We start from the raw sequence: 12,420 nt of genomic DNA on the forward strand, positions 1-12,420 counted from the left end.
TGTTTGTATGTGGCCCAGGATCGAACCTGGGCCGCACGCATGCCAGGCGAGCGCGCTACCGCTTGAGCCACATCCCCGGCCCTCTTTCTGCTTTTTGATCACCATGATGTGGGCTGCTTCCCTCTGTCACCCTCTCCCTCCATGATGTTCAGCCTCACCTTGAGCCACAGGAATGGAGTTTGACTAAAACCTCTGAAATTGTGAGCCCTCAAATAAACTTTTCCTCCTCTACAGTTGTTTTTTGGTCAGATCTTTTAGCCACAGTAGTGAAAAAGCTGACTGAAACAGGTTTCCCATAAGCAAGAGTGCTCTGAACTTAAAATGTGAAAACCAGATTGGTTTATTTTGTTTCCTGCAGTGAAACATAGTGCACATAGAATATCTTGCCTTATGTTGAAGAAAAAAGTTATCAAATAAGAGTTATTCCTTTTCAAGGGCTCATCAGTTCCTGCTTCATTTCCTCTGTGTCTGGTTAACTCAGTGCTCTAGGACAGGGACCATCAGTGGTGGTGGAGTGATAGACTATGAGCACTGGTCATGAGATTATTCTTCCTTTTTCTAGAAAAAGATACATGTTAGGGGCTGGTGATGTGGCTCAAGCGGTAGCGCGCTCACCTGGCATGCGTACAGCCCGGGTTCGATCCTCAGCACCACATACAAACAAAGATGTTGTGCCTGCCGAAAAACTAAAAAATAAATATTAAAAAATTCTCTCTCACTCTCTCTCTCTCTCCACTCTCTCTTTAAAAAAAAAAAAAAAAGATACATGTTAATACAAGGCTCTGGAGATTCTATACCAAAGGAAAATTATAATTTAAATGGGAATATATAATGCCACACAAAGTTTATGACATTTTGCTTTCTGGATATATATGTATGTTTACTAATTATGCCATTTGCAAATAGGAAAAGACTGTGTCTATTGGTGCCACAAATAAGGGAAAATCAGTTGTAGTTGCACCATTTTTGCCTTAGGGCACTCCCACCCTTTACAGTAGTAACTGGTTATGCCCATGAAACTTCGCCCTGAGGCTGTCCTCTCTCTTGTCTGCCCTTTCTTTTTGGAATACTAGAGACTGCTCAGAAATTTCTCTTCTACTTAGAAAAGAGCCAAAGTTCCATCAACAGAAGGTTAAGAAGCAAAGTGGGTAGTATTTGACCATTATGTAATATGATGTTTGGTAAAAAATAAAGTGACTTGGAATAAAACTGTCTCCTTTTTTTTTCCTCCCCCTGAAAATTTTGTCTCATTTTTCTTAAGTAGTCACTATTTCTCCTTCCTCCAATTCCTGGCAACCAAAACTCTACCAATCTACTTTCTATCTCTGAAATTTTGTCTCTAAGCTTCTCAAAAATTTTTATTTATTTATTTATTTTTGGTGGTGCTGGGGATTGAACCCAGGACCTCCTGCATGCTAGGCAAGTAGTCTATAACTGAGCACATCCCCAGCCCTGAAATCTCTGCTTTAAAAAGAATCAAAGGCAAGGAGACGGTCACAAAACTTGGCAAGATGCCAAAATATCACTACTGCATCAGCAATTCATTTGTTTAAAAATATTAAGCACCTACTTAATAGGTGCTCAAAAATATTAAGCACCTACCATAAGTACTATAGATTTACTAAAGTATAGAGAATAAGGGGTCAGCTCTTGCCTCTAAAACTCCCTACACTCTTAAAATTGTTTTCTGAACACTAAAAAAAAAAAAAAAAAAAAAAAATCCGGAGAACCTGAGAGTTCTCCTAACATGGGCTGGTTTTGCACAATAGCACCCCAGACATTCCATATCAACTTACAGACATTTTGCACCTATCTTGAGAGTCTTGATTGGGCCATCCTGTCTTCTCAGCCCATTCTTCTTGAGAAATCTTTCTCATAAGGAAATGACACTGGTTAATCAAGAGAGAAAACACTATTCTTGTTTTTTTGGGGGGTGGTGGTGGTGGTGGTGGTGCTGGGTATTAAACCCAGGGCCTTGGGCATGAGAGACAAGCACTCTACCAATTGAGCTATATCCCCAGTCCGGACAACGCTATTAAGACATATTCACACCCAGCGTTTCACATCCATCTTGCCTCTAGGCAAGCATAAATATATCTCTTCCGTCCAGTTCTCCCCGTCCTACAACTGAGCCTTTTGACAGGGGCGGGCAAAACATCCCAACCCCTGGCTGCCAGCCCTCCCCGCTCTGCCCTCCCATGTCGCGCAGCCTTCTGGAAGTCGTAGGCACCAGCGCTCCACCGTCCCAGAACTACAACTTCCGGCAAGCGTTGTTCCTCTCTCGGTCCCTGGAAGCGCATGGCCTGCCGGGAGGGGGCTGGAGCAGGCGGCCGGTCCAATGGGTGCGGGCTCCCGGGAAGAGGGCGGAGGAGAAGAGGAAGGAGGTGGACTGTGGGCCCCGTCCCCATTCATTGCCGCGGTCAGTCGGGCGGGGGTCTGGTGTTTTGGGAATTATGGAGGCGCTAATTCCTGTCATCAATAAGCTTCAGGATGTCTTCAACACGGTGGGCGCCGACATCATCCAGCTGCCTCAGATCGTCGTAGTGGGGACGCAGGTGAGAGACGATGGCGGCATTCGCTCCGTCCAGAGCCCAGGGTGCGGGCCTGGTCGGGGCTGCGGCAGTGCCCGCTCCCGTGCCAGCCTTTGCGGCCTGTGGTGGGAGCACCTTGAGAGGTACCCCGGGGCTCTCCGCGCCCGTCCTCCCGGTGCTGCGTTGCACCGGGCGTAGAGTCTGAGGCCTGGCCGGGCGGCGAGGGGCGGAGTCGGCGCGGTGCGGCGGTCCCCGCGGGCCCGCGGGCGGGGTGGGGAAGGACAGTCGGGCGGCGGAACTGGAGTCAGCCTGGACCGGGCGCGGCTGTGTCCGCGGGCCGCTGCTTCCAAGGGCACCTGGGGGACGCGCGGGGCTGCACTGGGCTCGCGGGGGGCCAGACAGCCCCGCCTTGGCTAGTTTCCGGGCGCGGGGTGTTGCTTTCCCTTCTTGCCTTGCCCAGGGGCTACGGAGTGTTTTGGAACCGCGCGGTGGAGCTGAGAAAGGCCGCTGCTGGGTAGCGCCTGCTTTCCTGCACTGCAACCCCTCCAGCTTTCCCAACCGCTGAAGCAGTGCTAAATAAATAGATAAATAATAAATGGTAAAATATCACGTGTACCTGGAGTTCTGAGTGTTAGAAAGGAATATCCAATTTTTCTGCGTAGGCTGTGGTTTTTGTCTGCCACAGTTTTGTGGTTGTGACCTAAATTTGGCATCAGGTTCTCTGGCTCTTGCATGTTGGGTCTTTTATGGATAACTCGTCAATTTTTAATATATGCATAAATGTTGAGAAAATAAGTGTATTAATTATGGAGGGACAGGAGAAGTATAAAAACTTCGTTTCCTCTGATCTTGATTTAAGAGGAATCATAGGACTTTCAATTAGAGTTCAAGAGTAACACATTTTAGGGATTACTTGGTATATAGATTTTAAGCGCTGTCATTCTTTTTTTCTTTTTCTTTTTAGGTACTGGGGATTGAACCAGGGAGCATTTACCACTGAGCTACATCCCTATCCCTTTTTATTTATTTTGAGACAGGGTCTCATTAAGTTCCCTGGGGCCTCACTAAGTTGCCGAGGTGCCTTGAATTTGCCATCCTCCTGCCTCAGCCTCCTGAGTCGCTGGGATTGCCGGTGTTGCGCCACCGCTCTGGCTTGTCATTACTTATAATAGTATCTTTTGATATTATTAAAGCGATATTTCCTCCATCATTCTCCAGGAGGCGCATCACTAAATCTTGCTACAAAATGAAATTGCAATAAATATAATGAGAGGGAACTTAATGTTCAGAATATTAGAGGATATCTAAGTACTGCAAACCTTGGAAGCCATAGATCTTTAATTTTTTTTTTTCTTTTGTTGTATCCGGGACTGAACTCGGGGGCACTCAGCCATTGAATCACATTCCAGCCCTATTTTATGTTTTATTTAGAGACAGGGCCTCACTGAGTTTCTTAGTGCCTTGCCATTTGCTGAGGCTGGCTTTGAACTAGTGATCTTTCTGCCTCAGCCTCCCAAGTCGCTTGGATTATAGGCGTGCGCCACCGTGCCCGGCTTCTTTTTGGCTTTTAAATAAAGCAATAAAAATTATTTTTGAAACAAATTATCTTGGTTTACTAAAAAATTAGTATAGATACTGCCCAATCCTGCCAGCATATTCTAGTATTTGTAACAATATTTGTAATGATCATAAACTGAATCATCAAACATAATAAATTCTGAACAATATTTTTATTGAGCATATTTCATTTAGTCTGAACTATGTAATTAGGTGCTCCATTAATACTTTGAGTGAATATTGCTCACTGTATTTAGATAATATTTTAGAACACTAGGACTTTTATTATCAAAAGTGATCTGTTTTTGTAAATAGAATTAGAAATGATATAAATTGAATTTTCTTTGGTAGTAATTAAAAAATGTTCCCTAAGTGCATACCAGAAACCTCCCATATACTTTTTAAGATATTCAGTGCTCTTTCAGCATGAAACAATAAAAGAATCATGGCTTTAGTGTATCAGCATAAGTAGTTTATAAAATAAAGACGGACTTTTCTTACACAAAATAAGAGTTGTTTTTTTTTTTCAATCAATAAACCTGATGGCAAAATAGAGAGGGGCAGGAAAGAAAAGACCCCATCTTTCTGAAAGCCATTAACTGTGCCAACAGAAACCATCCTAGAAGTGATAGTTATGCCACTTTTGTATGTTGATGTTTGAAATTTCTTAAGGGAATTTTTAAACTGATTTAATGAGGTTTATTTCTGTCCAACTCCTTGTTAGCCAAAATTTAGTCCTTTATTATTCATGTACAGAAAAAATAAAAATTAGGAACAGTTTCTTTTTTCCTAAATTTTCCTCAGTGTGTCGGAAAAAACATCTCTTCTGCTTACTTTGAATACTACTAGTATACTACTATCTTATTTATTCCATTTTTACTCTTTAATGTTGTGTAACATAAATACAGCACACATCTCACATTCTTGTTTAATGGAGTAGTGTATAGTGAGTGAGCTCCAGACATATAAATGTTGCATATGTAGTTCTGACTAGTAAATTTCCCAGTTGTGGTGATCATGTCTTTGTAAACCAGGTAGAGGCTATCTTATATATTACTTACATGTTAAATGGCTGCAGGTCCCACCGTGTTGAACTTAGAACTGTGATTTTTAAACTTGAGTGTGTATAAGGCTCACTTGGAAAATAAGTTTCCTGGATCCCATCCCCAAATTTTTCTTTTATATGTCTGAAGCTAATGTAGTATCATAGGTTGTTCTGATGCAAATGGTTCATAGATGAAACTGAACCATCTACCTGTGTATATTTGAATTGTAAACCACACAGTGCTTTGAAAAGCAGGAATGATTTAGGGAAGCTGAGTCTGAGGGCTTATTACTATTCATTATTATGTTGATTTTGGTGGCATTCTTGGTCCAAAGCATCAATTCTGAGGCAATCTTTGCCATTTCCTAAATGTTTTGAACCTTGATTTCTTAAATTTCCTAAATAATACTTATTTGATGGCTAGGGAGTTGGAGGAGTTGAGGAAAGAGAATCATGTTTACAGGTGTAGATCATTCACATATTTTATTATTTAGCTAAATAAATTGCTTTCCTCTTTCTCTAGCTGAGATCGTCTGTATGGAAAGAACAGAGAATGGGGAGAGAGAAGGTTGATACTTTTAGACCATGGTGTACTTTGCAGGTGGAGAAGGAGATAAGACTTAAAACAACTTTTGTGACTCAACTTGGGAAATTTAATCACTATTTCTTAAGTTGAGAATTGGAAGGGGGAGCCCTCCAGGTATGTAATCCAAACCACCATCCAGTACAGGCATCACAAAGCAGATGACATTAACCAGAGATTGTGGCTTAGTATTGCTAGTAATGTACTTTTCACATTGCATTTAATTTCAGTGATTTAATACTCTGTCTTCAGTAATTAAAACAAATGTAAAAGGAAATGAGATTTGGATTTTAATGACCAATTTGTAAATCAATTTTTTTAATAAATTCAACATTCAGAAAATTGAAGTTTATATACATAAAATTTACTATTGTGGAGTATGCAATTCTGTGATTTTCACTATATTCACAAGGTTGTGCACCCATTATCACCGTCTGATTCTAGAACATTTTCATTACCCAAGAAAGGAGCCACTTAGGTTTTAGCAGTCACTTCCTCATTTCACCTTCCCCTATCCTCTGGCAACCACTAATCTACTTTCTGTCTCTATAGATTGCCTGTTGTAGACATTTTATATAAATGAAATTGTTCAATCTGGTCTTTTGTTTCTAACTTCTTTTGCTCAACATAATTTTTTTTTTTTTAGGTTCATCTGTATTATAGTGATTAGTGCAGGTTGAGCATTCCTAATCCAAAAATATGAAATCCAAAATGCTTCAGTGTCCAAAATTTTCTGAGTATCAAAATGATGCTACAAATGAAAAATTCTATACCTGAGCTCGTAACAGTTACAGTCAAAATGCAGATGCAATAAAAATACTGTAGAATTACCTTTGGGCTATGTTTAGAAGGTATATATGAAACAAATGAGTTTCATGTTTAGATTTGAGTCCTATCTCCAAGATTATATTGTTACTTATATGCAAATATCCCCAAATCTGACAAAATCCCAAATCCAAAACACTTCATTCAGTTGTAAGCATTTCAGATAAAGGATATTCAACCTGTACTTCATTCATTTTTGGTGGCTGAATAATATTCCATCGTATAGATTTACCACTGTTATTTGTTGCAGGATATTGAGCTGTTACCACTTTTGGGCTATTATGAATAATGCTGCTGTGAACATTTTTTTTTTTTTTTACAAGTTTTTATGTGAATGTATGTTTTCAGTTCTCTTGGGACTAGAATAGAATTGCTGGATCATATAGTAGCTTTTGTGTTTTAATTTTGAAGAACTGCCAAACTGTTTTCCACAGCAGCTGTAGCATTTTATATTCCCTCCAGCAGTGTATAGGATGTCAGTATACCATTACCAATGTCTTTATTTTTAAGTGTTAAATTATTCTGAATTTTTTTACTTAAAAAAAAAAAAGCATCTTTAAATCCCTACCCTGACCCTAAGTCTTCTGTGGCCAACTCTTTTCATAGTTTGATGCCTCCTTTTTTTTTCCCCCCTCATTGGATACACTGTCTACATTTCAGTTGCATATGAAGTCTTGACTTCTCCTGCCTGATGCCCGATACTGCAAACATTTGTTTTGTGTCTGTAGAGATGATGCCTTCGTTAAGTTTAGTAATTTGGCTCCAATATTGATTGCAGTTTTCATTTCCTGATGTGGAGTATTCTTTTGAGTATGCTTAGGTAAAGAACTTTTTTTTTTTGGTAGTTTCTTTGTATAGATCATAAGCAGCTTCCTTTTAACTTTAAAAAACTTTTGGTGAAATTTGCATAATATGAAAATAATTTTAAGCCAGGTATGGTGGTATATGCCTATAATCCCAGCTATTGGCTACTTGGGCAGTGAAAACCTGTCTCAAAAGAACAACAACAACAAAAAAGGCTAGGGTGTAGCTCTGTAGTAGAGCACTTAGCTCAGTGGTAGAGCACTTGCCTAGTATGTGTGAGGCCCTGGGTTTAATCCTCAGCACCTATACCACCACCACCAGTACCGCCACCAAAAAACTTCACAGACAAATCAGTGGCATTTAGTACATTCAAAATGGGAAACCACTACCTCAGCTTAGTTGTAACATTTTTGTTGCAAAAGAAAATTACCCACTAAGTAGTCATTCCTTAGTTCTTCCTCCAACCACTGGCAAGCATCAGTCTAATTTTTGTCTCTGTGGATTTACTTATTCTAGGTATTGCATAGAAATGGAATCATATGATATGTGATGATTTATGTCTGGTTTCTTTTACTTAGCATAACATGGTTCTTTTGTGTTATAGCACATACTGGTACTTCATTCTTTTTAATGGCCTAGTAATATTCCATTTTAGTAATTTTCCCTATAAAGGGTGTGGGTGTGTGTGTGTTATGTGTATGAACCACACTTTGTTTACTCATTTATTCACTGATGGGCGGTGGGGTTGTATCTACCTGTTAACTACTATTGTGCTACTGTGAACTAGTGTTTGAGTATCTGTTATCTGTTCTTTTAGTATATACGCAGTAAAATTGTTGAGTCGTATAGTAGTTCTATGTTTGACATTTTGAGGAACTATGAATCTTTTCCATAGTGACTATATTGTTTTATAGTTCCCACCAGTAGTATACCACGGTCAGTTTTTTCTATATCCTTATCAAAATCAAAATTTGTAATTATTGGTTTGGTTATAGACATCCTAATGGATATGAAGTGTTGTGGGTTTGCTTTGCTTTTCCCTAATGACTAATGATGCTGGATATCTTTTCATGTGCTTGTTGAGGTAGTCTTTTCATTGTTACGTTTTAAGAATTCTTTATAAATTTTGGATACTTGTTATGGTTTGAATCTGGAAGTCCCTCAAAGGCTCATGTGTTGAGGACTTGTCCCCAATTTAAAATGTTTGAGGCAGGGCTTTTAGGAAATGATTGGATCATGAGGATTCTCACCTCATCAGTGGATTAGTCCATTGAGGCTTCATAATTTGAATGGACTAAGTTGGGAGGTGGTGGAAACTTTAGGAGGAGGAACCTTGTTGAAGAGCGTGAGTCTTTGGAGACTGTGTCTTGTCCCTTCCCTTTCCTCTCTGTTCTTCTTGGCCACTGAGAGGTGAACGGTTCTCTTCTACCATGTCTTCTCTGCCTTGGTGCTCTGCCTCAGTGTAGGTCCATGGCAATGGAGCCAGTCTACCATGGACTGAAATCTTTGAAACTGTGAGCCAAAATAAATCCTCTTTTAAGTTGTTTTCTCAGGTATTTTGTCACTGCAACAATAGGATAATTAACATACTTACCAGAACCTTAATAATATATGGTTGCAAATAATTACTCCCTTCCTACAGCTTGATGTCACTCTCTTGATAGTGTGTTATAGTGCATATAAGTTTTTAATTTTACTAAAGTCTAATTTATCTATTTTTTCTTTTGTTGTTTGTGCTTTTAGTGTCATATGTAAGATATTGCTAAATACAGGATCATGAAGATTTACTATTTTATATTTTCTTCTAAGGGTTTTATAGTTTTAGTTTGTATATTTAGGGTTTTGATCCATTTTCAGAAAATTTTTGCTAGTATGGAGTAGGGGTCCAACTTCAATTTTTACAAATGCCTATTCAGTTAACCCAGCACTATTTGTTAAAGAGACTGTTCTTTGCTTGGTGAATAGGGTTGGCACTATTGTTGAAGGTCATTTGACCATGAGATGTATGGATTTATTTCTGGACTCTCAGTTCTTTTTTTTTTTTTTTTTAATATTTATTTTTTAGTATTCGGCGAACACAATATCTTTGTTTGTATGTGGTGCTGAGGATTGAACCCGGGCCGCACGCATGCCAGGCGAGCGCACTACCGCTTGAGCCACATCCCCAGCCCCTGGACTCTCAGTTCTTTTGCCTCTTTATGCCAAAACACATTGCCTTACTGTAGCTTTGTAGTCTATATTGAAATTGGGATGTAGGAATCTACCAACTTTGTTCTTCCTTTTCAAGACTGTTTTGGTTATTTGGAGCCCCTTTTCATTCCATGTGAATTTTAGATAAATTTTGTAAATAAGACTTGGGATTTTGATGGAGATTACATTAAGTATGCAGATTGCTCTGAGGAAGTACTGCCATCAATAATATTAAGTCAGATATAGAATCTTTGGTTGTTAGGTTTTCCTTTTAGCACTTTAAATCATCTACTGCCTCTAGTTTTCATGGTTTTCTGATGAGGAATCTGTTATCTATTGTTAATCTTATTAAGAATCCTTTGTACATGATGAGTTGCTTTCTGCTTCTCTCTTGCTGCTTTCAACATTTGTCTTTGTCTTTCAATAGTTTAATTGTAATTTGTCTCTGCAGATCTCTTTGTGTTTTTTCTACTTGGAGTTCACTGAACTTCTTGGGAGTGTAGATTCATGTCACTTATCTCATGCTTCTCTGTTTTTATGGAAAAAGTATTTTTTGTTTTTGTTATTGTTTTGGTTCTAGGAATTGAAACCAGGGCCTTGTTCATGTTAAGGACATGCTCTACCACTGAGCTCTACCCCCCACCCCATAAAGTGGAGATTTTTATGGATATTACTTTTGCTATGGCCTTATCAGATATCAGATTTTTATGGATTTTTTATGGATATTACTTTTTTCATGGCCTTATCAGATATCTGAATCTCTTTGCTCTTTTATGATCCAAAGAACACTGGGCTTATGTTTCATAACTAAGAAAAGTTCTTTTCTAAAGACTTATATTTTGTCTTTAGGTAGATGGTATGAACTATAAAGTAAAAACAGTTTAGCTATTTTAAATACTGTAAGATTATAATTCTAAGAATACTGTAGAGCAAAAATTAAGGAAACCTCTAAATCTATAATTATTTCAAAATATATTAAGTATATCTTTATCAGCTATATTAATATCAACTATATCTTACACAACTACAAAAAAAAAACTTAAAAGTTAAAAATTGAGTTGTCCTTGGTAAATGTGGCATATGTGAACATTCGTAATTCCTCACTCTCCAACAAATGCTAGTTATCAGGGTTTTCTTTTTAGAGATGAAAATTTTAAAAATCTTTTTCAGTAAAAGGGCACATCTTAAAATAGAATTCAAAACATTATAAATTTCATTGGAGTTCTTTTGGAGGAAAATGGAGGGTAATGCTGAAACCAGTCACACAAATCTTTTTATTTTCAATACTAGGACCTCACATATGTTAGGAAGTACTCTACTGCTGAGCTACATCCCCAATTCTTTATTTTATTTTGAGAGAGTCTTGCTAAGTTTCCCAACCTTGCCTTGAACTTGGGATCCTCCTGCCTTAGCCTCCAAAGTAGTTGAGATTATAGGCATGTACCACCATGCCCAGCCAGGCACACAGATTTTAGCTCCTAAATGCTATACAGGATATTGAATCAACTTTGGATATATGTGGAGATGGGAAAAACTGAAGACCTTAGAGTGCCAGTGGAGTCCTATTTTCAGAACAAGCTAGCTATAATTTTTTCTACTTTGTAGCTGCTGTTCACCTTCCTGGAAAGAGTATGTGGACACTGAATGGTTAAATCACTAAAGAAAAAAAACACTGATCTAAACAATTGTTAAAGAAGTCAATGCTATCTAAAATACTGAGTATAGATAAGAGATTAAAAAAAATTGGGAGCTAATAGACATGTTTTGTTGGTCTGAGTGTGTTGGCACAGTATTAAAAAGAAAAAATTTTTGCCTACATTTAAAAAATTGGTGGATTCAGTTGAAAGACCCAGATTTCTAGATTTTCCTTAAAAAGTCAGAAAAGATCAAAACACTGAGCCCACATATCCAATGGATCTGAATAATGCATTCTTTAAATAGATTATCCAGTATCTAATTGGTCAGAGCTCCCATTTTCCTTCCCTTGATGACATTTATCATCATATATGTGGTGTTCTTTCTTATGGTGTGAAGAGGACAATGAAATGTTTTCTGTTTCTACTTCTGTATAAAAAGTGGGAAGTTGAAGACGGCCTGGGTTAAGTTCAACCCTGTTGATTAGTTACCTAAGTATACCTGTGCAAATTATGTAACTTTTCTAAAAATTAGCTAATTAATCTATAAAAAGAATAAATAGCAATTATTTCATGGAGGAGTTTGCTGAAATGACATTAATCATTTGAAATGGTGATAGTTATGTAGTATGTGTAATAAGCATTGGCCATTACTATTGATTAAGATGGCTGTACATTTTAAGAAAAAAAGAGATTTTGGGAGAACAGATGTTAGAAATATTCATGACATATATTTGGGGGAGGGGTAGGATTGTTGGGGATCAAACCCAGTGCATCGTGTAAACCTAGGCCAGTGCTCTATCATTGAGCTATACCCTTAGTCCTTGTCTGTCTGTCTATCTGTCTATCTATCTATATTTTTCTGGTACTGAGGATTCAACACAGGGATACCTTCCCACTGAGCTACATCCTTAGTCCTTTTTTATTTTTAAGACAAGGTATCACTAAATAGGCCACCCTGGCCTCAAACTCGTGATCCTCCTATCTCAGCCTCTCATGTCACTGGGATTACCAGTGTATAACACCTACACCCAGGTTGCCCTCTTATATATTTAATGTGGAAACAAGAGGTTAGGACAAAACAGTTCTGTGGCATTTAAAAAAAATTACTTTATTGAGGTGTGATTGACATTCTGATGACATTTTGATTGAAGACTGGGTTGATTTATATATTCACTGTCTTTGTGTGTAATTGAGTTTGTAATATCTGAATTAGTTTGCTAAGGCTGCCATAACAAAATATCATAGACT

The 12,420-nt window shown here is 38.3% G+C and overlaps 1 protein-coding gene across 9 annotated transcripts in view; it reads left to right on the forward strand.

The window, feature by feature from the left end:
- The first annotated feature begins 2,318 nt into the window (after positions 1-2,318).
- Dnm1l (dynamin 1 like) overlaps positions 2,319-12,420 on the forward strand; it is a 59,429-nt gene continuing 49,327 nt past the window's right edge. For 8 of the 9 annotated variants that reach the window (XM_076854286.1, XM_076854287.1, XM_076854290.1 and 5 more), the window contains exon 1: positions 2,319-2,555. In XM_076854286.1, the coding sequence (XP_076710401.1) occupies positions 2,454-2,555 (102 nt within the window). In that variant the 5' untranslated portion in view covers positions 2,319-2,453. The remainder of the gene's footprint in view (positions 2,556-12,420) is intronic. The other variant, XM_076854295.1, reaches the window with a different exon arrangement.

Source organism: Callospermophilus lateralis, chromosome 4 (genome assembly GCF_048772815.1).
Source record: "Callospermophilus lateralis isolate mCalLat2 chromosome 4, mCalLat2.hap1, whole genome shotgun sequence".
NCBI lineage: Eukaryota > Metazoa > Chordata > Mammalia > Rodentia > Sciuridae > Callospermophilus > Callospermophilus lateralis.